This window comes from Microtus pennsylvanicus, chromosome 1, assembly GCF_037038515.1.
Source record: "Microtus pennsylvanicus isolate mMicPen1 chromosome 1, mMicPen1.hap1, whole genome shotgun sequence".
Lineage (NCBI taxonomy): Eukaryota > Metazoa > Chordata > Mammalia > Rodentia > Cricetidae > Microtus > Microtus pennsylvanicus.
In genome coordinates, this window is record NC_134579.1 from 59,167,866 (window position 1) to 59,190,593 (window position 22,728).

Genomic DNA, 22,728 nt, shown 5'->3' on the forward strand with positions numbered 1-22,728 from the left:
ATCAGAGATGCAGATTTGAAGCTCCATTGGCATTCCGCCTCACTCCAGTCAGAACAGAAGTAACTGCAAGTTCTGCCCTAGATGCAGACAGAGGGAACTTCACCGCTGCTGGTGGGAGTAAAAACTAGTCCAACCACTCTGGGAATCAGTGTGGAAGTTTCTCAGAACACTGAAAATAGAACTTCCACGTGACCTAGCTATACCTCCTGCGGTGTTTGCCTTGCAGAGGTGCAGGCACATGTGTTTGCTGCAGCACCATTCACAAGAGCTGAGTTATGGATCCACTCCGGGTGTCTTTCAACAGAAGAATGGACAAGTGAGATTTACATCCATAGTCTGATTTTTCCGACATAGAAAATAGTGGAGTAAAGTTGTTTGTCAGAAAATGGATGTAACCATGGTAAACTAATGAAGTCATTCCCAGAAAGACACATGCCATATGTTTTCTCTCATTTGTGGATCCCAGTTGTTATAGAGACCCAAAGCCACATGTGTACAGATGACAGGAACCAGAAGTGAAAGTGTCTAGAGAGCAAAGGGGACCAGTGAGACGGGGGAGGGGTAGACGAGGGTAGTGGAGCATAGTGTGTGTGTGTGTGTGTGTGTGTGTGTGTACTAAGTACATTATATACGTGCATGCAAATGGTCTTATGTAGCCTTGTATAATACGATGTTTTTAAGGAGGTAGGGTGTAATGGCACGTCCTTAGTTTGTTTGGGGCACATGTTATTCCTCCATGACCCTTTGGATGGTAATCTGAGAATGTTCTTGTAGAAGGCGCAAGACCAGGCCTTCCTGTCTCCAGTGCCTCATGGGTTGACTATTGTCTGTTCTCCCATGCAGGCTTCGTCACTGTTGTCTGCATGAGATGGGGCAGCCACACAGACAGCCGTGTTCAATACAGGGCCTAAAAGATGAAATTTGGGAGTCAGCCCCCAAAACTCTGAAGCAAGTGCCCCCCTTCTTCATATGTAGGCTAGACGAGGTATTTGTTATAGGAAAAGAAAGTGTGATGCAGCTTGCTAATCAGCTGACCTGAGAACGGGGAGAGAACCCCGGCTTGTTCAGGTAGGGCCTGTGGAATCGCAAGACTCTTTAACAGAGCCCAAAGAGGAGTGCAGGGAGGTCTTAAAATGGGGAGCTGCTGGAAGCTGGAAAAGGAAAAAAAAAAAGATTCTTCCCCCAAAGCAGCCTTGCCACACCTTGATTTTCCTGAGACCGAAGGTAAGCTTCTGATTTTCCAAAGCATGCAGTAAAAATAAAGAGGAGGTAATTAATTAAAATAACAGTAGAAAACTAGTATGAGAGGATGAATATATGTGTGCACGAGTCCATGTGTGCACGCGCATGAGTGTGTAATGTCGGCGTGCAAGGCAGGTTGAGGAGGCTCTTTCATTGATGGAAATGTGAATGACTGCAGACTCCTCAGCAGAACCTCGGGTGGTTCCTTTGCCTTACTGGCTCCAGAGAGGTAATTTGGATAATGGCTAATATTTACTTATGATGACTGCCACCAACAGTATTACTATTAAAAAGATAAGTTATCAAAAACTTAATGACATTAGGTAAATGTTTTTATACATCTATCTTAAGATTGATTATGATAATAAAAGTAATGAAATGAGAAAATGCTTTTGAGGTACGAAAAGTCAAAATAATTTACTACATAAAACTTGTATATTCAATATAATATCTGTGATTGCCCCGCCTAATTGTTGACCAGAAAACAACTGGGAAAAAAAGATAGTCGTCACAGCCACCAAAGTGATGTGTGCAGTCTATGGATGAAGTTTTTCTTCTCTGCATTTCTTTCTGATTTTTTCTGCTATGAGTGCATATACTTTTAGTCAAGAAGATGAAATAAAAGTTGGAAGAAAAAGGATGCGAGGCAGTGTGAGGGGATGCAGGCTTCTCTCAGACCAGGACTAAATCCATTTTCCTCCCGTATCTTGCTAAAAGATTGTTGTATTGGGCCTTTTGTGGAAACTGAAACAGGTGAATGAGTGGTTCAGCAAAGATTGTACAGCTAAGGAAGTCAGGAGAGCCCAGAGGCTGAGTCTCTCGCTACCATTTCCCTGCCCTTTCTCTTGGTGTTAGAGACGTTTCTATGTAGAGTCTTTAGGGCCCAAGCTTTATGTTCTCTTCAGTGACGGCTGCAGCTGCCTTCAGCATTGCGGATACTTGGGGTGTTTGTAATTTAGTCATTAATTGGCCAAGTTGTTTAAGGATTTGGAAGTGTGTTAAGTTTTCATTTAAAAATAGAAGCTCTAACAAAGTGTCCAAGCTTGGGACTTTCCCAGGGTTTCTGTTTGTCCTCACCTAACTTCCCTTTTCCTAGAGTTAGTTCTGAACCGTTCTTGGGCTACAAAGAAGGCAGGCTATTTCTAGCTCTTCTCCTGTTTTCAGTATCCAGTGAGTTTATGTTGATGGGAGGTTAGCAATTGGGAGAATGTTTCTGAATTATTGGCGTATTAAGTCTAAGAGGTAAGTAATTTTTTACGAACTCTAAAATATTTCATATTTAAAAATAGAATTTAAGTAAAGAACACTGGCTTACCCCAAGGAAATATCTGTTATTTTTTTAAAAATGTCAGTGTCTGGCATCAGCAGTGCAAGTCATACCCTGGGGGCTGGTAAAGTAGGGTTGCACTCAGGATGGAAATGTGCTGGGCTCCGTGCACCTCTTGGTCTGAAATCGCTTTTAGCCATAAAAATGTAAATGATAAAATATATCCTGCATAGGAATCATTTAGAAATCGTAGGTGTTTGTTCCATGATGCCAGAAAGCTAAAGGATGAGATAGCAGAATATCATTAAATGCAAACCGAAACATCAGGTACTTAGAAAACACAGAGTGTAACTCTTGGGACTGAACTTGAGCTGTTGGCATTTTTTTTTGAAAATCTATTAATATTGAATAATATGAAAAGCAGTGCAGCTTTACGTGAGTGCCATTCTGCGTGTCCCCCAGGGCTTGTCCTCTCTGTGTACAGGGCCCTAACTGAAGGCAGAGGTGCCTAGGGCCGTCGTAGGATTCAGATCCCTCATGGTCAGCGCCTTGCTAGCAAACCTTGACAGTGCACATTCTTGTCGCTGCTTTCCAGGTTTGTGGGTACAGAGGGGCCTCCATCTTATTCTCCTCACTGCTTGCTGTGGAAAGCCTAAATTTATCCCATGCTTAAGAAATGAGGTCTCATCCGTTTTCCACTGGCTTACAGTGGTGGGAGAAAAGAGAAGATTGGTGGGAGAAAGGAAGCCAGAGGAGTTGAGGTTGGTGACAGAGGTGAGGAGGCTGGGAGGAAAAGAGGGAATCCAGCTGCGCTGACAGACCAGCACGGCCCAGAGGACAGACCCCGTCCTTGTGCTGTTTCTGGGAAGAAAGCTTTACACCCTTTGAATAGCCCAGGGCAGCGCCTAACCATTCCTGCTGTGTCACGTGGCTTACTGGCCAGAAACAACTTTGTCTTATCTTCTGCCCTGTCCCTGCCCAGCGTGCTGTGACGGTACGGCATATTGACCTTTACAATGGCCTCTTTTCCCCCTTAGTATGGGGAGTGTGGTGGGGACAGTACATGTGTGTCATGGCATGGTTATAGAGGTCAGAGGACAGCCTGTGGGAGCCCTGACTCTCTTTCACTTGTGGTTCCCAAGGATTGAACTCTGACGTCAAGCTGGGCAGTAAGCACCTGAAGCCATCTTGCCAGCCCTGATTTTGCTTTTTTGTATTGCTAAATTGAAATCTCTAAAAACTTATTGATCCCATGTATGTATTTGAGTGACTTGAGGATTTTGTTATTTTGGGTTTATTTTCTTTATTCGTTTTGAGACAGGTTTTCTGTGTAGCCTTGGTTGCCCTGGAGCATGTTCAATAGACCAGGCTGGCCTCAGACTCACAGAGATCCATCTGCCTTTGCCTCCTAAGCGCTGGGATCAGAGATGTGCGCCACCATACCCTGCTGACTTGAGGATTTTAAACAGTTTAGTTGCTTGCTAATTGTGCTTAAACAGGTCTACAGTGGAAAAGGTTCCACGTGATAGAATTGCTGTGGGTATCTTGGGATCTGCTGACTTTAGAGGAACCAATTCATCACATAAACATTTTGAATTCAGTTCTTTACCTAGCAAATTATTTCCCTTACACAAGAGATCTTAACTTTTTTCGTCTTTGAACCTAGGAATATTAATGGCATTTAGAGCCATTTTCCCTCCAGATAATCCACCCAGCATTCATGGGGAGAAGAGCAGGCCTGGCTTGCATATTTCATTTCTTAGCTCCCGCATAGGCCCCTGCCTCCTCCTCTGTGCTGGTTTATTATTTCTTTCTGCATTCAGGAAATGTTTTTTCTAAATGGCTTGAGATACCAGTTACTAGAAAGTAAAAAGAGAGAAAGAATTGAAAATGCATGCACTACTTAAAAAGCTCGGGTAGGAGGTCACCTGCTTGGCCCCTCCCTCCACAGCAGAGGCGCCAACCTGCCTTCCTTTCTTGCCCAAACTTCCGCAAACACCCGATCGCTCTGGGATGTGAGCAGAAGTGTTGAGAGCAGGAGTGTTGAAGGGGCCGAGGGTTTGGCAGCGAGAGGTAAGAGTGCTAGGTAGCTGATTAGGAAAAGTGAACAAGAGAACAGTTGAGGACAGTGAGCCTGTCCTTCACTAACCCGTACAACTGAAGTCAGAAGGGAGGGCGTTGGAACTGTGGGGCCATGAGGCCCTGGGTCCAGTCCTCAAAACACACACATACCTTTAAAAGTTCTCATTAGCCGAAGGTTCCAGGAAGTGCACACGGAGTCTAAATCTACCTCTTGTCAAGTACAAGGAGTGGAGTCTCAGTGCCCAGGGCGATTCAGACATCTAGTTGCTCACATGATCCAGACAGTGATGCGGGGGAATCAGGGTCCCACCCTGGGGTTCTTAGTCTCTTTAGTAAAAGAATTCAAGTATGGACTGAAATGGAAAACATTTTATTGTAAATCTCCAGAGCAGGCAGGCTGTAAAACTTCAGCAGCTGCCTGGAGGAGACGATGGGAAAGAGAAGGGGAAAAGCATTGCCATTTGTTCTGGCATAGAGGTCAGACACAGGGTGGACAGGGAGCCAACTGGTGCTTAGAAAAGAGATGGAAAGGAGAGAGAGCCTCACTCTAATAATTCAGCAAAGCAGGCAGGCTTACCACCTACATGGCTGCGGCCTTCTAAACTGATGCTCTGGAGCACAAATTCTGGGGAGGAAAAGTTCAGTATCTCGTTAAAGAACAAATGATTCTGCCTGTCTCATTAAAGAATGAATGATTCTGCCTGTCTGTCTCTCAGGCACCACCTAAGGTGCATCCACTGTCCCAGGGCTGGTCTCTAGGTGCATCAAGTGAGTGAACCAGCCCAATTGAAATGCTGGGTCTCCACCCAGGCTAGAGCATCTTCTCTCTGGCATTAGAAGAGTCTTGGTGACTATTTTGTATATGGATAGCATTCAAAGCTTGGCATAGAGTGGGCATGAAATATTGAGCTCACCTGAATCATTTCTAAGGACTGTTAATGAATGGCAAGTAATCTACTAGGAAAAAACAATGCATTTTTAATCTAATTTTTGACTTGCTTTGTTAGCACCTTGGCAAGTTTCTTCCAAGCCTAGGCTCTCCTATTTTAACAAATTGAAACAATAATGGGTAAGTGAACCAGGTGTTTTAGTCAGTGTTCTGCTGTGAAGAGACACCATGACCATGGCAACTCTTATAAAGGAAAGCATTTAATTGGGGCTGGCTTACAGTTCAGAGATGTAGTCTGTTAACATAGTGGGAAGCACGGTGGCATGCAGGCAGACATGGTGTTGGAGAGGAACCGAGGGTTTTACATCTGGATTTGTAGGTAGAGACAGAGAAAGAGACACTGGGCCTGGCTTGAGCATTTGAAACCCCAGAGCTCATCCCCAGTGATGCACTTCCTCCAACAAGGCCTCACCTACTTCAACAAGGCCACACCTCCTAATAGTGCTACTCCCTGTTGAACAACCATTCAAATCTAAGAGACCGTGGGGCCATTCCTATTCAAGCCACCACGCTAAGGCTATAGCAGGATCTTAGTTTAGTATTTGTGAAGTGAGTAAATGCACCTAGGTGCACTTAGCATCCCTCCCAGAGAGTCACCGTGCCATTGAGAGTGGCTCACCTTCTCAGAATGCCATTATTTTACATATACATTTTAATCACCGTGGTTAAACTGCTGTTTGCTTAACAATATCCTTTTGATTTAGAAAATGCTTGTTTCAAATATCGTCCTGCCTTATAACTTTCCTAATTCCAGATTAATCCACGGAGGACAGATATTAAACGGGCTGGCAGGTCCAACTGTCATGAATGCAGCCCCGTTCCTCTCTACGACATGGTTCTCTGCAGATGAACGAGCCACAGCCACAGCAATTGCATCAATGCTGAGTTACCTCGGTGGAGCATGTGCGTTCCTTGTCGGGCCCCTTGTTGTTCCAGCTCCCAATGGGACATCGCCCCTTCTGGGTGCGGAGAGTAGCCGGGCTCATATCAAAGACCGCATCGAGACTGTGCTGTATGCAGGTACTGTGGAGCCTTTTTCTTCCTGGTTTTCTTTGGTATCCGTTCCAGTCTCTGCTCTCTAGTTCTGGTGTGCCAGATCATATCACAGACTGTACGTTTATTGTATTATATGGAGATACCAGCTTGAAACAACCCTTCCTAGAAAGTCACTAAACGTAACATGTGCTTGCTACATAGAAAATTCTTTGTTAATTTTATACTTTTAATCTATTTGCAGTAAAGCACTCTATAACATATTCCATAGTCTTATAGATTTGGCTACGCATGTTAGTCTTATTAATCAGAGACAGCGACCTTTCTAAAGAGTTCTCTCACATCCATTCCCTTGTCTCTAGTCCAGCCCTATACTCCACCCTTATAGCTTTTTCTTATGTCCCCCCCATACGCGTGTTTCTTGCTCCTTGTGTTTTTTATACACCTTTGCTGTATCTAAGCATAGTGCTCAGCACAGGGAGGTGGTAGGATCAGTGTTGAGACCATTGTAGTACAACTAGGAACATACAAGGTGGAGGAACCAAACTTGCCTGGGTTTAGAGAGAAATTGAGGTGTTAAGGAAAGCTTTACCAAGAACATAATAATGAATTAAAGTAAGAATATATGGATAGTGTAATATATTATGATAAAATAATTATAATAATTAATATAGTTATCATGTTATATAGATATCATAACTGTTCACCAAATGTTCAAATGGGTGAGGGTGTTTCATGCAGGGGACCCTGAAGGGCAGAGAAGGGATGAGAGTATCTAGGGTGTGGCCCCCCCTATTTTGATATGGTCCCAGTGGTCCCATGAGACTATTTGTGTGTCAGTAGCAAATAGCAGAAAATGAAGTTGATAAAGAAAGATAAGGGACCAGGTTATACTGAATTTTGCCTTAACTTGCTTGCTAAATATCGGACTCCTCCTGTATGCTTGCCCCTGCCTGGGCACTTGGGTGGCCATGCCCGGGCTCTGAAGCTCCGAGGCAGCAGTGCATGCCTGTCTCCACTGAGTGCGCAGTGGAGCTCCTTAGAGATTAGCCTCTGACCTAGAACCCGGAGGTGAGGAGGAGCCAGCAAAACCCACAGGGCAAGGGAAGATGAGGGGAGAACCAGGGAAGACCCCAATGAAGGGAGAGAGCCTGGGCAGCCAGACCCCGGTGAAGGGAGAGAGCCTGGACAGCCAGACCCCAGTGAAGGGAGAGAGTCTGGGCAGCCAGACAGATGAAACATAGAGAGTAGTTCAGATCTAGTGAGGCTCCGTAGAGCCAGGGAAGCCAGGCTACGGAAGCTTCCAGAGCAGGCCCCTCCATGGGCTGAGGCCACACTCTGAATTCATCCCCAAGTTACACGAGGAGATCTGTATTTCAGGATTTGGCATAGCAGGGACGGAGGAGAAAAGGGAGCATTCCGTTTGCGTTTTCAGTCTCTTGGTTTCTTACTTTTAGATGCCTCTTTGTCCTGTTTAACTTTCCTGCACAGTGTGTGAATTGAATCTATCTTACCTGCGCATCAGAAGCCCTGTCTTCCATGAGACAGAATCCTACCCTCTTTAGTGTCCTCCTGTATCCCTTCTTCCTGAGTACCATGCTTATTAGAGTTGTCTTAGACCTGCTTTGGAATCTCAGCTGCAGGGTTTGGGCCTTTGGATCACTGGTGTGTACCAGGCACCACTGTGCATCTTTGTTCACAGCACGCCCCCTATTGGTGGCCTGTGGAATTTAGGTCTCCACACACCCAGCCTCTGCTCTGGGCTGAGTGGGGTTTTTGCTTGTCTTTGTAGAGCTAGATATTAAAGAAGTAAGTACTGACTTTTGTATCATTGGTTAACACTTCACTTTTATTTTTCTTTCAGAGTTTGGATTTGCCTGTCTAATATTCTCTGCCACCCTTGCCTATTTTCCACCCCGGCCTCCTCTTCCTCCCAGCGTTGCTGCAGCCAGCCAGCGGCTGAGTTATCGGCGCAGCTTTTGTAGGTTACTAAGGTGAGCAGACTGTGGCTGTGGCTGCCGTCAGTGTAACTGTGTGTGCATGCGTGTGTGTGTGTGTGTGTGTGTGTGCCTGTGTGCGTTTGTATGTGTGTCTCTGTGTCTGTATGCCTGTGTCTATATCTGTGCTGTGGTTTGTTATTTAGCCTGGTGACCTTCTATACTTCTGGGCTCTCAGGGAGATTCTGTGGGCCTGTCTTGCCCAATACCTCAAACCTACAGGATAATTTCCTCTGGTTTTTCAAAGAACTTCAGAAATCCTTACTTCTTCTTTTGATTTTTAAAGACATTTTAATTTTAAAAAGCTGGCTCTGAAAACTGTAATTTCATTATCTGGAGGCATCAAACCCATCAGCATTTCCGCTCCAGGGTCCCACCATGCAGTTTGCTGCTTTACCAGGCTTTTGCCTGTGTGACCTGATGTGACCTTTGCCCCTTTGTACGCCAGTGTCATGTTTGGTGACGGCTGCTGATTTTGCATTTTAGAGTCGAACCTGCTCTTGGCAGCACATAGACACTGTTACCCTTCATTTTATTTTCATCCCCCTCCCGTTTCCCAGGTGCCTTTGTGAGCTTCTTCACCTCTTTGCCTTTGTAAATATAATTAATATAATTTATCTTTGTTATCTGTGCTCAGTTTATGTGCTCCATTCTGTTTGACTGGTTTTTGTTGGTTGGTTGGTTGGTTGGTTTTGAGACAGAGTGTCATTTTGATCAGGATGGCCTCAAATTCACTCTGTAGTCAGGACTGACTTTGAACTTCAGATCCTCCTGCCTCCACCTATGTTGTGTCTCCATTTCGTGAGTGCTGGGTTACAGACATGTGCTACAGTGTGTGGGGCTGGGAACTGCAGGCTACACAAGCACTGTGCCAAAGGAACCACATTTTAAGCTTTCGGTTTTAGAACATTGTAAGATGTACAAAGTAAAATAATATAAACGCCCCTCCCCAGAACTCAGACCGGCACAGCCACCTTGTTTATCTCGGCCCCACTCCCTTCACCCAAGGACAGTCAACTTCACCCAGAAATGCTGCAGTATGTGTAGTTTATGTTAAATACACAGACCTTTAAAAAACTGAGATGGGATCTCACTATGTTACCCAAGCTTCAAGCTTCCCTCAAATTCTGGAACCGTCTGCATCAGCCCCTGACTGTTTAGAACTCTTGTAATAAGTGTAATGTCATCATACCTTAGGAGGTCCTAGCAATAATTTCCTGACAAGTCAGAGTTTACATTTTCTTTTTTTAAAGTTTTTTTAAATGATTTTTTTTTAAAAAATGTATGTGCATTGGTGTTTTGCCTGCAGGTATATCTATATAAGGTATCAGATTCTCTGGAACTGAAATTACAGACAGTTGTGAGCTGCCATGTGAGTGCTGGGAATTGAAGCCAGGTCCTCTGGAAGAGCAGCCAGTGTTCTTAACCACAGAGCCACCTCTCCAAGTCCAAGTGTTTACATTTCCTATTGCCTCATGAGTTTTTGTTGTTTTTTTTAAATAGTTGTTTGGTTTTCCGTTTCATATCCGAGTTTTAGTCCGCCTTAGTAAATGCTGTTGACAGCGGTATAGACGGTGTTTTTCCTCGTCTGGGAACAACATCTGGAGACATGCTTGGCACTTGGTGGGCAGTGCTGTTTCACTGTGTGCAGTGTCTGTGTCCTGGTCTGTGTTTCCCCATAGTCCTCTTTGTCATGAGCCAGTGCCACACTCTCACTGGCTCAGCCAAGCAGTTAATCTTACTGTCTCGGGACAGGGGCTTCTCTGTTAATCTTTTTTATTTTTTTAAGGGTGACTTAGCGTTTTAAAGAATTTCATTTTTCATATTTCTTAAGTTTCCAAGAAAAATACAAGTATTGTTTTAGCTGTGATCACAGTGAGTTTACAGATCAATGTAGGCTGATAGTGTGGACTGCTCGTCTACTTAGATTGTCTCTGCTCTCTTAATTAGGTTTAAAATTTCACACCCTCCCCCACCCTTACCCCGTGTGTGTGTGTGTGTGTGTGTGTGTGTGTGTGTGTGTGTGCGTGCGTGTGTCTGACCTTCCTGGCTTATTCCTAGGTGCTGTATGGATTTTTCTTTTATTTTGTTTTGGCTGGAATTTTTAAGATGGGATGTATAACCCAGGCTATTCTGGAACTCACTCTGTAACCCAAGCTTGCCCCAAATTCAAACCAATCATCCTGTAAATACAACATATCACATAAAACATAACACAGCAAACACTGGAAATTTAAAAAATATAAGTAAAAAAAATAAAAATTATAAATGAAAAGGATACTTTTGGGGTGATTTCTTGGATTTTTGTTTTGTGATTTTTAGACTATGTATTGATCGCATTCTCCCCTCCTCCGGCTCTCCTCAGATTTTTGCCCCTTTTCTTTTCCACCCAGGTTCATATTTTCTCTCTGAAGAAAGCCAAACACAAACAAAAGAAAGTAAATAAACAAACAAAATCACGGAGTCCGTTTTGGATTGGCCAACTGTTTCTGAGTACAGGGCCTGCCCTGGAGTGTAATTGATTGGTGCTGACCATTGTCACTCCATGAAAGAAAACCGATTTTCCCTCTCCCGACATCTCTTACAAATGACTTCTTGATTAGGGATGGGACTTTGTGTCCATTCCCCTTCTCCATGTTGGGATTTTGTCTGGTTTGAACCTGTGTAGGTCTTGTGTGTGCTGACACGGACTATGAGTTCATATGTGTGTCTGCCGTGTTATGTCTGGAAAATGGCGTTCCCCTGGAGTCGTCCGCCAACCGTACACTTAGTCTTTCCACCTGCTGAGCTGCGAGTGCAGGGCTGTGCTAAAATCATCCCATTTAGGGCTGGGTTCTTATGAAAAATTAGCAGGTTAAAGAACCTTGATTTTCTTTAAAGATGGACACATATTTCCTATTTCAGTTCTGTGTTGTTTCAAAATGACTTCAGAGTTTCATCAATAGTTTAAGTTCTACATTTTAAATTTGTAATAATGTTTTCTTTTGCAGCAATTTGAGGTTTTTGATGATTGCTTTAGCGTATGCGATACCACTTGGTGTGTTTGCTGGCTGGTCTGGAGTTCTGGACTTAATTTTAACACCAGTGCATGTCAGCCAAGTGAGTACTTGTGTCTGTATATGTTGTAGGAATTTTTGTTCATTTAGCATAAATAATTGTGATATGTTTTTGGTTTTAGCTTCAAGGGTAGGTAAAATGTTGCCTCAATCATTACTACAAATAAGATTCCTATGGGACAGATGAAAACTCGATTTTTAATATCAGCTGTGAATTCCCATTTCTTGGACTGCTATTAATACTGAGAAATAGAAGAGGAAAACTTCTTAGTTTGGTTAACCTCATCATTTACCCTTGTTTCATACATGGTGAGGTAAATTATGAACCTGTCACCTGATAAATTGCTGTTCTAAGGACTTTCTTTTGTCTCACAATTAGGACATCTCCTTCTATAAACATGACCATGGCTGGCAAGAGGGCTATGGGTAAAAGCATTTGGGGCTACACATGATGACCCACATCAGAGCCCACATAACAGAAGACAGCAGAAGGAGAGATCTGATTCCCACAGCTATCCTCTGACCTACATGGCGCATGCATTACACACACACCATACAGAGATGCACACACTTGTACACACAAATGTACATACACACTCCCACAGTTGTTCTCTGACCTACATGGCGCATGCATACACATACACCATACAGAAATGTACACACTTGTATACACACATGTACACACATGTACACACACACCACACACTCCCGCAAGTTGTCCTCTGATCTACACATCGGATGCATACACATACACAGGTGTACACACACGTACTTGAGAGTGCACACACACATACTCCCACAAGTTGTCATCTGATCTGCATTTATGCATGCACATACATACACAGATTCATGCATGTGCACATGTAAATGCAAAAAAACAAAAACAAGGAAACCAAACCCTTTTACCATGCTTGGTATCTTTACCTCATTCTTTCTGATTCCAGAAGGTATGGTAGGAGGCAGAGTGAAGTTTAGCATGGCAGACAGAAAAAAATCCAACATGCTGGTATGCTGTTATTGCTCTATGAATGAACAGTTTGGCCATCTGCTTTTAATGAACGTTTATATTGTTTCCAATTTTTTGCTGTCACAGGAGGGTTGTGTGACCATTCTCATGCATGGCTCTTTATATTCCTCCTGTACAGTTCTTTTGGTTGTATGTCTAGGAATGGAACTAGTTTTTCATGTATGCTTCCTTTGACAGGCAATGTGCAACCTGTCTGAGGCACTTGCGTATGCAGCAATATTAGCCGCCTTTTTTATAGACAGGATAATGGCTGTGTTGTATGCATGTCTCTGTACACTCACATGGCAGAGGATGAGGCAGCCCCTTCTACTTTTTTTTTTCAAAGACAGGGTTTCTCTATGTAACAGCTCTGGCCATCCTGGAACTCACTCTGTACACCAGGCTAGCTTTGAACTCACAGATATCCACTTGCCTCTCCTCCCGGGTGCTGGGATTAAAGACATGCACTACCACCGCCCAGCTAACCCCTTCTACTTTTATAAAGAAAGCCAATCCAATTTTCATAAGGGCAGATCTCCAATGACTTTGTCATTGAAAGACCTCTCCTCAAGCTGAAGAGATAGCTCCTCAGTTAAGAGCACTAGCTGCTCTTCCAGAGGTCCTGAGTTCAATTCCTAGCAACCATCTATAAATGAGATCTGGTGCCCTCTTCAATCCAATGTGTTCCTTTCTGTTATGCAAGCATACATACAAATCGAGTATTCATATCTATAAAATACATAAATAAATCTTTTTTAAAAAATAAAGAGACCACTCCTGTTTCCTGATCCATGTTTTGGATGGCAGGTATTCAGAGTGTGTTCAGTTCCAATAAGAGAAAGTGCAAGTCTATTTAAATGATGCTGATTTTTGTGTATCTGTGCCTTGTGTTACAAACCCTGAGAAGCCCTTCCAGGTATCTGTCTATGTATAAACTCTGAGAGATAGTGTCCATGATCACACCAAGTATTAAAGCATAGTTTAAAATTAAATGAGAACAATAAGATTTAGTAAAGAAAGGTATTGGGTAGAATTTTATTAAATAAAGTGAATCCCTTTAGCAAAGGGAAAAGACCATCGCTGGTTTGAAAAGACCAGCATCAATACAGCTAGACACACAGTGCCACTCTCCCAGGGCGGATGAGAATGTGTGGGCTGTGCTAGAGAGTGGATGGCTCAGTGGGTAAAGGGCTTGTCACGCAAGCATGAGGACCTGAGATTAGCTCATCAGAACCCACGGAAACCAATGGCAGAGGCATGCATCTGCAGTCCTGGTGCTCCTGCAGTGAGAAGAGAGAGAGGGGATCAGCTGAAGCTTGAAGGCCGTCTTAGCCTTCTCAAAGTAAAAGGCAAGGTGGGACTAACACAACTTGTCCTTTTGGTTTTTTTTTTTTTTTACAAGTTGTCCATTACAGTTCAGCATGACATGAACATACCTGCATTGGTGGCATGTGATCATGTGCGTGTTCATGTGCGCACGCGCTCGCACACTACACAGATTTTTCAAAAAGAGGAAGTAATGTGCAGAGTCCTAGGTGTTAAGTGAGCATTGAGTGACAGATAGCTGATGCCCAAAGGGAGAGGATAGCCCTGCATTACTGAGTCTTCTTGTCCCCAGTGCCAGTGTTGTGGAAAACTAGAGATCATGTAAGTGTCAGGACGCTTCCTTGTCCAGAGAGCCTTTGTGTGCTTCTTGTAGAAAATACGATCAGACTCACTGAATTAGAGTAGGCTAGGTTACTATGGGAAGTCCACTTTCCCCGTTCTGAGGACTGCAGGAGAAATTTCTTGTCCACAGCAGTGCAGGACAGCATGTAAATGGCCCTGGACACTTGGCCACAGCATGGCAACTCCTTTTCTTCACGCTGTTCTAGAGACTTGCACTGCTTCTGCTTTGTACAGATTCTGTCCCTAGACCTTGACATTGCAAACATAGATGTACAGATCTGAGGGCAGGAGGTGGAAAGAGAGAGAGAGGAGCAAGCACGGAGCAGCAGAGAGCTGTCTTCAGGTCCTCGCCTCCCCGAATGGAACTTCATGATCACACATAGCAAATGGGAGTGGGTGTGTAGTCTGCCAGAGTGCACAGGTGGAAGGAGGGGACATTTGGCCGTCAGTCCTCATCACAGTAAAAAATGTGACTCCAAAAAAATAAAAAAGGTAATAAAAGATAGACATTAACTTGAGTGATTTTTAAGTGCCAGGTGGTTGGACTTTGTGTGTAGCTTCTAGAAAAGCCAGCAACTCTTTCTGAGCAGAAGAATGACTGGAAGTATACAAGTGTACAAAACAGATTTCTAGGGGCCACTTCAGAAGTGACTGGAAAGTGGGGAAGAACTAAGACAGGAGAAGCATCCTGAGATGGGAGTAGCCACTAGTGCTCAGTGACTCTGGGCTGTGTGTGTCTGCTGCGCTAAGTCCTGGGCACAGACCGTTCCACTCATCGTTTTGTAGGTAAGCGGTGTAATTGACCAGGGTCACTGAGCTCGTCTGTAGCGGGAATAGAAACATTTTCCGAGTTCAGCTTTTCTCTTTCTATCTACGTGTGTTCGTGAGACTTCGAAGTGACAGGACACCGACAGAGCAGCTTAACAGGAGGAAGGCACTACTGTGGCTAACGGTTTTAGAGATTCTAGTCTCTGTTGCCTTGGCCCATTGCTATGGGGCTGAGAGGCAGAACAGCATGGTGGGGGAACAGAGCAGTCCACCTTCCCATTGAGGGGTTCGGGACAAGATACAGTCCCTAGCGAAGTGTCCCCAAGTAGCCTCCCTCCTTCAGGTAGGCCCTACCTCCTGAAGCTTCTGTAGTACCACCAAGTACTGGCACTCTCTCAAGTAGTGCCACCAGCTGGGGGCTAAGCAGAGTCACCTGAGGCCTAGGTATGCATATCTTATCTAAACTATGATACCAACCTTTCCCCTCCTTTCCCCTTCCCTCCTCTCCATCCCTCATCACTGGGTGTGGTCTTAGGTGTGGCCAAATGTCTTAGCAACAAATAATTTTCTAGGAATTTTATATATGATGATTAGATTTAAACTCCTTGAGGTCAGAGACTGTAAAACATTTCTTAGTCGGAGTTCTTAGTACTAGACAGCACTAGACAATGCTAGTGTATAGCACGTGCCCAAAAATATTTAGTGGGATTATTTTGTTGTTTTAAACATTTCAATAAAATTAATGGAGGTTATAATTATGAAGACAAATTTGTATTTATTTAGACATATCTCCTTTTGTTTTATCCATTTTCTTAAATAATTTTCCTAGATTTGTTGCCATTTAGCTATTAATATTGATTATAGAGGATTTCATTTATGCTAGTCTAATTTGCATTAATGTGTCTGCTGCTTCTTTAACAGGTAGATGCTGGCTGGATTGGATTTTGGTCTATAGTTGGAGGCTGTGTTGTTGGGATAGCTATGGCAAGGTGAGAATATTTCATATCAAAACTTGTAAGTGTAGCAGAAGAGAAATAGGTTCCCCAATATTTTATATTAAACTTGTAAGTGGTAGGGGGTGAGTCAGAAGAGAAGTGGGTCCCAATGTGAACATAATTTAGAAAAGAGCAGAAGAAAAAGCCAGAAAGAGACACTTGTTCAGGCTACCAGGGATGTTCATGTAGCAGAAGGGATTCCGGCCACAAGAAGCCTGCTTGGGAGTCGTCCTTCCCAAAATGGTTTCTGAAGACCACAGATGTTGCCATTGTAATTAAGCTCCTTCTCTTTGCTATAGTTGAGAGCAACATCATCAAATAGGCCCACCCCCAAAAGTGATAGAATTTTTAACCAATAGTAAAGCAGTAGTTAGCAAGAAGCCATACACCAGAGCATCTCTGGGCTCCTGGAACGGCAGACCCCCTGCCCTGTGTCCCACCTGGATGGAAGGGTCTGCAGAGTCTCCAGTGTCCTCAAACTCTCTTTTTTCCAGCCCATTATGACAACAGCTTTTAGGATGTGTTAGAAGAAGAAAGAGGGTTCTTATTTATTCTAAAAACAGAAATCTTAGAAAAACGAATGTCACTCCTTCCTGTGACGTGGAAAGAAGGAGAGCTGTTTACCCTCCAAGCCATTGCATCACAGACACCAGCATTCAATCACTTCACCAGGAAGGAAAGAATCTCATTACATATTTGAGGAGATCAAGAAGATATACAAATCTCCTCAGTGTCTAAAACCTTAAACATGATTGACACAGGATAATATATGTAGACCTTGCAGTTTTTACATAGTGTTTCTGGGATGATGTAGGAATAAATTGAATTTATAACTTCCAGGTCACTTTATTTGTTTTGTTTGTTTATTTGTTTGATGTTTGAAAAGCGTAGATGAATAAAATCCAAAAGCTAAAGAAAGGTTTAGGCTAGGAATTCCCTTGACTGATTATAAGACACATTGTCCTGACAAGAATCATACACAGTTTTTCTATAATAAATGATAATCAGTGAACTTAGAATTCAGACCAAGCACCTGGAATCTCCCTGGGGACACATCTTCTTGAGGACATTTTTATTAGGCTGCCGGATCATTCCGGAGTTGTAGAAATTTCTCCTGTGAAGAGGGCAACCCTGGCACTAACCAAGCAGCACATTTTTCCCACCACTAGGTGGCGGCAGCTCTCACAGCCTAAAGTCACTTAGTCCAGAAAGTAAACAGGAGCTCCCACATCGTATCAAATAAATGCAGAAGGAAAAAAAAAGGGTAGTATTGAAGTATTGCAAAGGATGGGTAAGTGGAAGAGTAAACAGTAATGAGTGTGTGAGAATCCGGGTAACTCTAAGCAAGTACTAAAGCTAAACCTTGCTGTGGGAACCAACCTTACCATGGATAAGAACAGAAAACAGCATCCAGTTGGAAATGAGGAAAGGAGAGCAGAGCAGGGCCAGGTCATGTGACTGCAGCATCTCCTGAGGCATTTGTGTACATTCTTAGAGTGTGGTACATCAATGTCAGTTCTAAAACTGGGCTAAAGTGTACTCATTATAGAGTGTTTAAAAAGTATACAAATAAAAGTCAGTTTAAAAGTTCAAAGTCTATTCTGTGAACTGTATATTTGTAAGAGGAAAATAAGTTATTATAAGTAACATCCTCAAGACAAGGAAAGAAGTAAATATATCTTTATAACTGGCTTTTAAAACTATGCAGAGAAAACTCAAGTAATAGTTGCTTAAAGAATGTTGTTAATTTAAGCGATACTGAAAAGCCTAGCTAGGATTAATGTTCTGTTGTTTCTTTTCAGGTTTGCAGACTTCATCCGGGGTATGCTGAAGCTAATTCTCCTCCTCTTGTTTTCTGGGGCTACCCTGTCTTCCACATGGTTCACCCTGACCTGTCTCAACAGCATCACCCACTTGCCTTTGACGACAGGTGAGTGCAGGTTATTTTTGAGCTTGGAACCAATATTTTAGGTTCACAATAATATGCATGCTCTGGCAGTAGGACCTTGTTCAGTATATAAAGAGGCAGGCGTTGGCAATGGTTCCCTGTTGACTGAGGTTTCTGTCCCACCGGGCCCACATCCATTTAGTCCCAAATAAATCACACAGAGGTCTACATTAACTACAAACTGACTGGGTGATTAGCTCAGGCTTCTTAGTAACTCTTATAATGTATATTAGCCCATAATTGTTGTCTTTGTTAGCCACGAGGCTTGGTGCCTTTTTCAGCAAGGCAGTCACATCTTGCTTGCTGTGAGTCTGGCCTTTTCTGTGTCTGAGTAAGGACTGCAGACTGAATCTTTTCTCTTCCCAGAATTCTTCTGTTCTTATTGCTCCACCTCTGCTTCCTGCCTGGTTGTCCCACCTATATTTGCTGCCTGGCTGTTGGCCAATCAGCATTTATTTAAAATATAAGTGACAGGGTACAGGCGATTGTCCCACAGCAGCCCCCCTGGTAAAATGCCTATGGGTAAGCACCAGGACCTGAGATCAGATTTCCATAACCTACATAAAATGGTGAGAGCAAGGGGCTAGAGTCACGACTCAGCTCTCACAGAAGATTTGTGTTCACTTCCTGACAGTCATGGTATGTGGCTCACAACCACTGTAACCCGGCTTCCAAGGATCCAACACTCCTAGCCTCCAAGGGCACGTGCACACACCCATGCCTGTACACACAATTTAGTTTTTTACTTTTGTTGAAAACTGGGGGCTCAGATACAGGCGGATCCATGTAGCTTATTGACTGTCCAGCCTGTCCCAACAAAGGGGCTTCAGGGTCAGTGACAGACCCTGTGCTAGAAAATAAGGTGGAAAGGTGTCAAGGAAAGACCACCAAAATCAACGTCAGGGCTCCACATGCATATGTACTGCACACATGTGTGCATGCCACACACATAGATATAGGAACGAAGAGCCTGCCCTTGTCCCATCATCATATTGTCATCCCAGATAGAAAGAATCCAAGGAATAGTTGAATATCTTGCATAGGGAAGTGTCCTCTTTACATTATCTCATATAGTGTGAAAATGCTTTCCTGTGAAATTCACACCAGGGCAAAACATATTTTATCCTATTTATAATTGTTACTAAACAGTATAATAAAAGCAAGGCATGATTATATCTAAACTATACTTCAGTACAATTCTCTGTATGACATTATCACATCATCTGTTCAGTAGCTTTTTGACGCTACTGAAACCAGCTTATTTAGTTTGTGTAATTGGCCAGAAATATTTGTAGTTGCTGTTATTTTTGTTGTTATTACTAATATAAGTTCCGAGTTTTTCTGTTGTTGCTCTAGTAAGTTGCATAAATGTAGTGGCTCAGCAGCAGCCCAAAGTACTGTCTTACATCCCCAGAGAATGGAAAGCCACCTGCAGTAGGGTCTGGGCTAAGAGCATCATGGGGACTCAGGAAGAATGTCTTTCCCCACCTCCGAGGCCAAAGCTTCCTAGCATGCTACAGCTTCTTGACTTTGTTCACAGCTGTGTCTGCGCCCTCCTGCTCCCCATCAGGGATCCACATCTCATGTTGGGCCGACGCCGACAATCCAGGATAATCTCCAAATTTCAGACTCCATTTATGAGCAACCTTAATTCTTTCTCGGCTTTATTCCTCATTGCCCTGTAAGGTAGCACATCAATAAATTTCAGAGACTGAAACGTCAGTCTTCAGGAATAAGAGGAATCCTCCTGCCAGCCCCAGGGTCTTGTCCAGCTTCCTAATGATGACTTACTGAGGAAGGCAAGGGATCGTGATGGCTTCTTCCTCTATTCTATTAAGTTGCTTAAGATGCAGGTTTCATACTCATCTTACCAGTAATTTTTAGCCTCCATGGCTTAGGTGCTCAATTACGGGATTATCTGTTGTGCAGTACCTTGAGGGATTAATGTCAGACCAGCGTTTGATGAGCAGGAGTGAAGAAGATCTGAAGGCATCAGGGGGGCCACTTGCCCAGCACCAGTGGTTCCTTTTCCCAGAAATCCACAGGGGCCTCGCTGGGCCTTGACATCTGCTGGACTCCACTGGAGCCTCCAGTGCAGGGAGGGACATTCCCACTGTCACTAGACTAGGTGCATTCTTATGATGTCGTAGCTTTGAGAAGTTAGTTTTTCAGCAGTTGGTGCAGTAGTCAGCAAATGTTCACAGAACTGATTTGAAACTGGAAATGATGGTGGCAATATTCAGTGCGGTTGGAAACTTGGACCTTGGGGCTCGCTCGCTCTTTCTTTTCTTCCTTCCTTCCTTCCTTCCTTCCTTCCTTCCTTCCTTCCTTCCTTTCTTTCTTTCCTTTTCAAGACAGAGTTTCTCTGTAAAACAGTCCTGACTGTCCTGGAACTCACTTTGTAGACCAGTCTGGCCTCAGATTCACAGAGAACCACCTGACTCTGCCTCCTAAGTTCTAAGATTAAAGGCATGTGCCACCACTGCCCTGCCTGGAAATTGGAGCCCTCCAGTTGCCCACCAGATGCACACACGGTAGTAATGGTGGCCCTTCTTTTGACTGTGGATACTACTCTTTAAGTGGCTACTAAGTTGTCAGGATGTATACGCTGAATTGTTTGCTCCTAAGTGTGTGAGTATTGTAATTGTTAGGTATTTGTTTTGGCCTTAGAAGCACCATTAAAAGTTGATACCATACTAAGTGAGCATTAAGAATAGAGGCAATAGGCTTGCCACATGGCTCCATGGGAAACATGCTTGCTGCTTATCCTCACAACCTGAGTTCAAGCTCCAGGACCCACATGGAGAAGCAGAGAGTTGTCTCTATACATGCGAACCCACACTTACATACCTTTTTTAAATAAGTAAATAAAATCTAATTTTTACATACATATACATTAAATAAATAAATGTAATTTTTAGATTAAAAAAAGTTTTTTTTTCCTAAGAGGGAAAATGCGGGGAAGTTTTAGCTCCCGCTGTCTTCCTTCAGCCCTTCCGAGCTGTGAAGCCCAGTTGTCGAGCATAATAATTGGACAGTGACTAAAATTCTGTGACTGTTTACATACCCGTGTTCCTGTGCGGGGTTTCAAACGATTAGGCAAGCATTCCCAGTCAGATTTCTTTTTAAACTTATTTAATTGTATGTGTATGGCTGTTTTGCTTGCTGTGTGTCTGTGCGCCACATGTATGCAGTGCCCATGGAGGCCAGAAGACGGCATCAGATTCCCTGGAAGTAGAGTTACAGGCAGTTGTGACTGCCATTTGGTGCTGGGAATCAAACCCACATCCTCTGGAAGAGCAGCCTGTGCTCTTAAGTACTGAGCCATCTCTTCAGCCCATTGGGCCAGGTTTTTTTTTTTTTTTTTACTTCATTCTGGTATAGTTTGGCAATTGGGCGTCACTCTGGTGAGACCATTTTAGTTTATAGCTCCTTTCATCCATGGGATTGCATATAGATTTTTTTTCTCGATCCCATGTAGAAGTCAGTGTCTGTGAGACTTTAATGAGTGCTTGGTGACAGCTGTTGGTTATTGTAAGACAGTCCAGCTGTCGGGTTCAAGTGCCGCTTCATCTCTGAGTGGAAGCTTTAGCAGGGACTTTAATGTTTACACCTGTTTTTGTCTGGATCTGTATAGCGAGCTTATCTGTCCTTTATAGTTAGGGGCAGAGTATATTTGAAACTGTGTATCTTTTTAATATTCCACTTATATGATTGGCTTTATCAAGACCACATTTTCCAGTCTCTGGTTGGAAAGAGGTCTGCTGGGCAGGAAGTGAAGCAGACTTCTAGACTAAATCAGGGCCGGATTGAAGGGTTGAGTTTGATATACCCATCTTAACAACCAAAAAAAAATCCACTGTACTTATGCCATGATATTTATTTAAATTTTACTGTTGTTTTCCATTGCAAGTCAGTTTCCAATGTCTTTCCTGTCTTAGCCCCGGGTCAGGAACTAGCTTGTGCCGACTCTGCTCTCCATTGCCACGGCCTCTCCTTTCATACTGAGTAGCTTGGCCTTCTCTGAGTGAATCCTGCCCCTCCTTACCAGGAGGATAATCTGCAGCATGGATTTGTGTTTCATAAATTCTGTCTCCAGCCTTGCACCTGGGAAGGGAGATGGGGAGGGACTGTTGCCTCCTCCAGAGCCTCAGTAGACAGAACTTCCTGCCTGCAGGACCCAGCAACCCCTGTCACTCTGTCGTTCATCCCAAGCTGCAGGGAAAGCAAAAGGGCACATTGTAATGGAACAATGGGGAATTGTAATAACTCTATCACAGATACTCCCTCTGCCTTTGTAAAAATCTGACCTAATTCTTTTCAAGTGAAAAAGGATCCATGAAGGGGAATTTACTACAAAATCTAATTATGGACAGATCTAGACATTGAGATCAATATTTAAAGTCAGTATTGGCAAATTCGTGTTTCTTTTTGGTTGTCATCCTTGGTTAGGAAATGTGTGGTTCTCTTCCGGGTCTCTACGTCAGGAGAATCTCCGTGAGAAGTATGCAAAGCAGCCATGCCACAAAGCAGTGCTGTGGTCAAAACGGGCAGCATCTGTAGCATTTGTCCCCTAAGACTGTTAGTTCAGCATCTCAGCCGTCTTTGTGTGCATGCATCCGCTGCTCCAGTAGCGACTGGATAGCTTGTTTCCCAGAGCATCCTCATCACTAAACAGTGGCTACTGTATACGCATAACTGGACATAACAAGCTAAGAGCTAGTTAAGTTTTCTCTCACTGCTGTCTTATGACAACC

At 43.5% G+C, this 22,728-nt stretch overlaps 1 protein-coding gene across 1 annotated transcript in view; it reads left to right on the plus strand.

Moving 5' to 3' along the window:
• Slc49a4 (solute carrier family 49 member 4) overlaps nt 1-22,728 on the plus strand; it is a 70,028-nt gene that overhangs the window by 31,497 nt on the left and 15,803 nt on the right. The window contains exons 3-7 of the mRNA XM_075965273.1: nt 6,295-6,560; nt 8,398-8,527; nt 11,521-11,629; nt 15,950-16,017; nt 17,826-17,953. Coding sequence (XP_075821388.1) covers nt 6,295-6,560; nt 8,398-8,527; nt 11,521-11,629; nt 15,950-16,017; nt 17,826-17,953 — 701 coding nt within the window. The remainder of the gene's footprint in view (nt 1-6,294; nt 6,561-8,397; nt 8,528-11,520; nt 11,630-15,949; nt 16,018-17,825; nt 17,954-22,728) is intronic.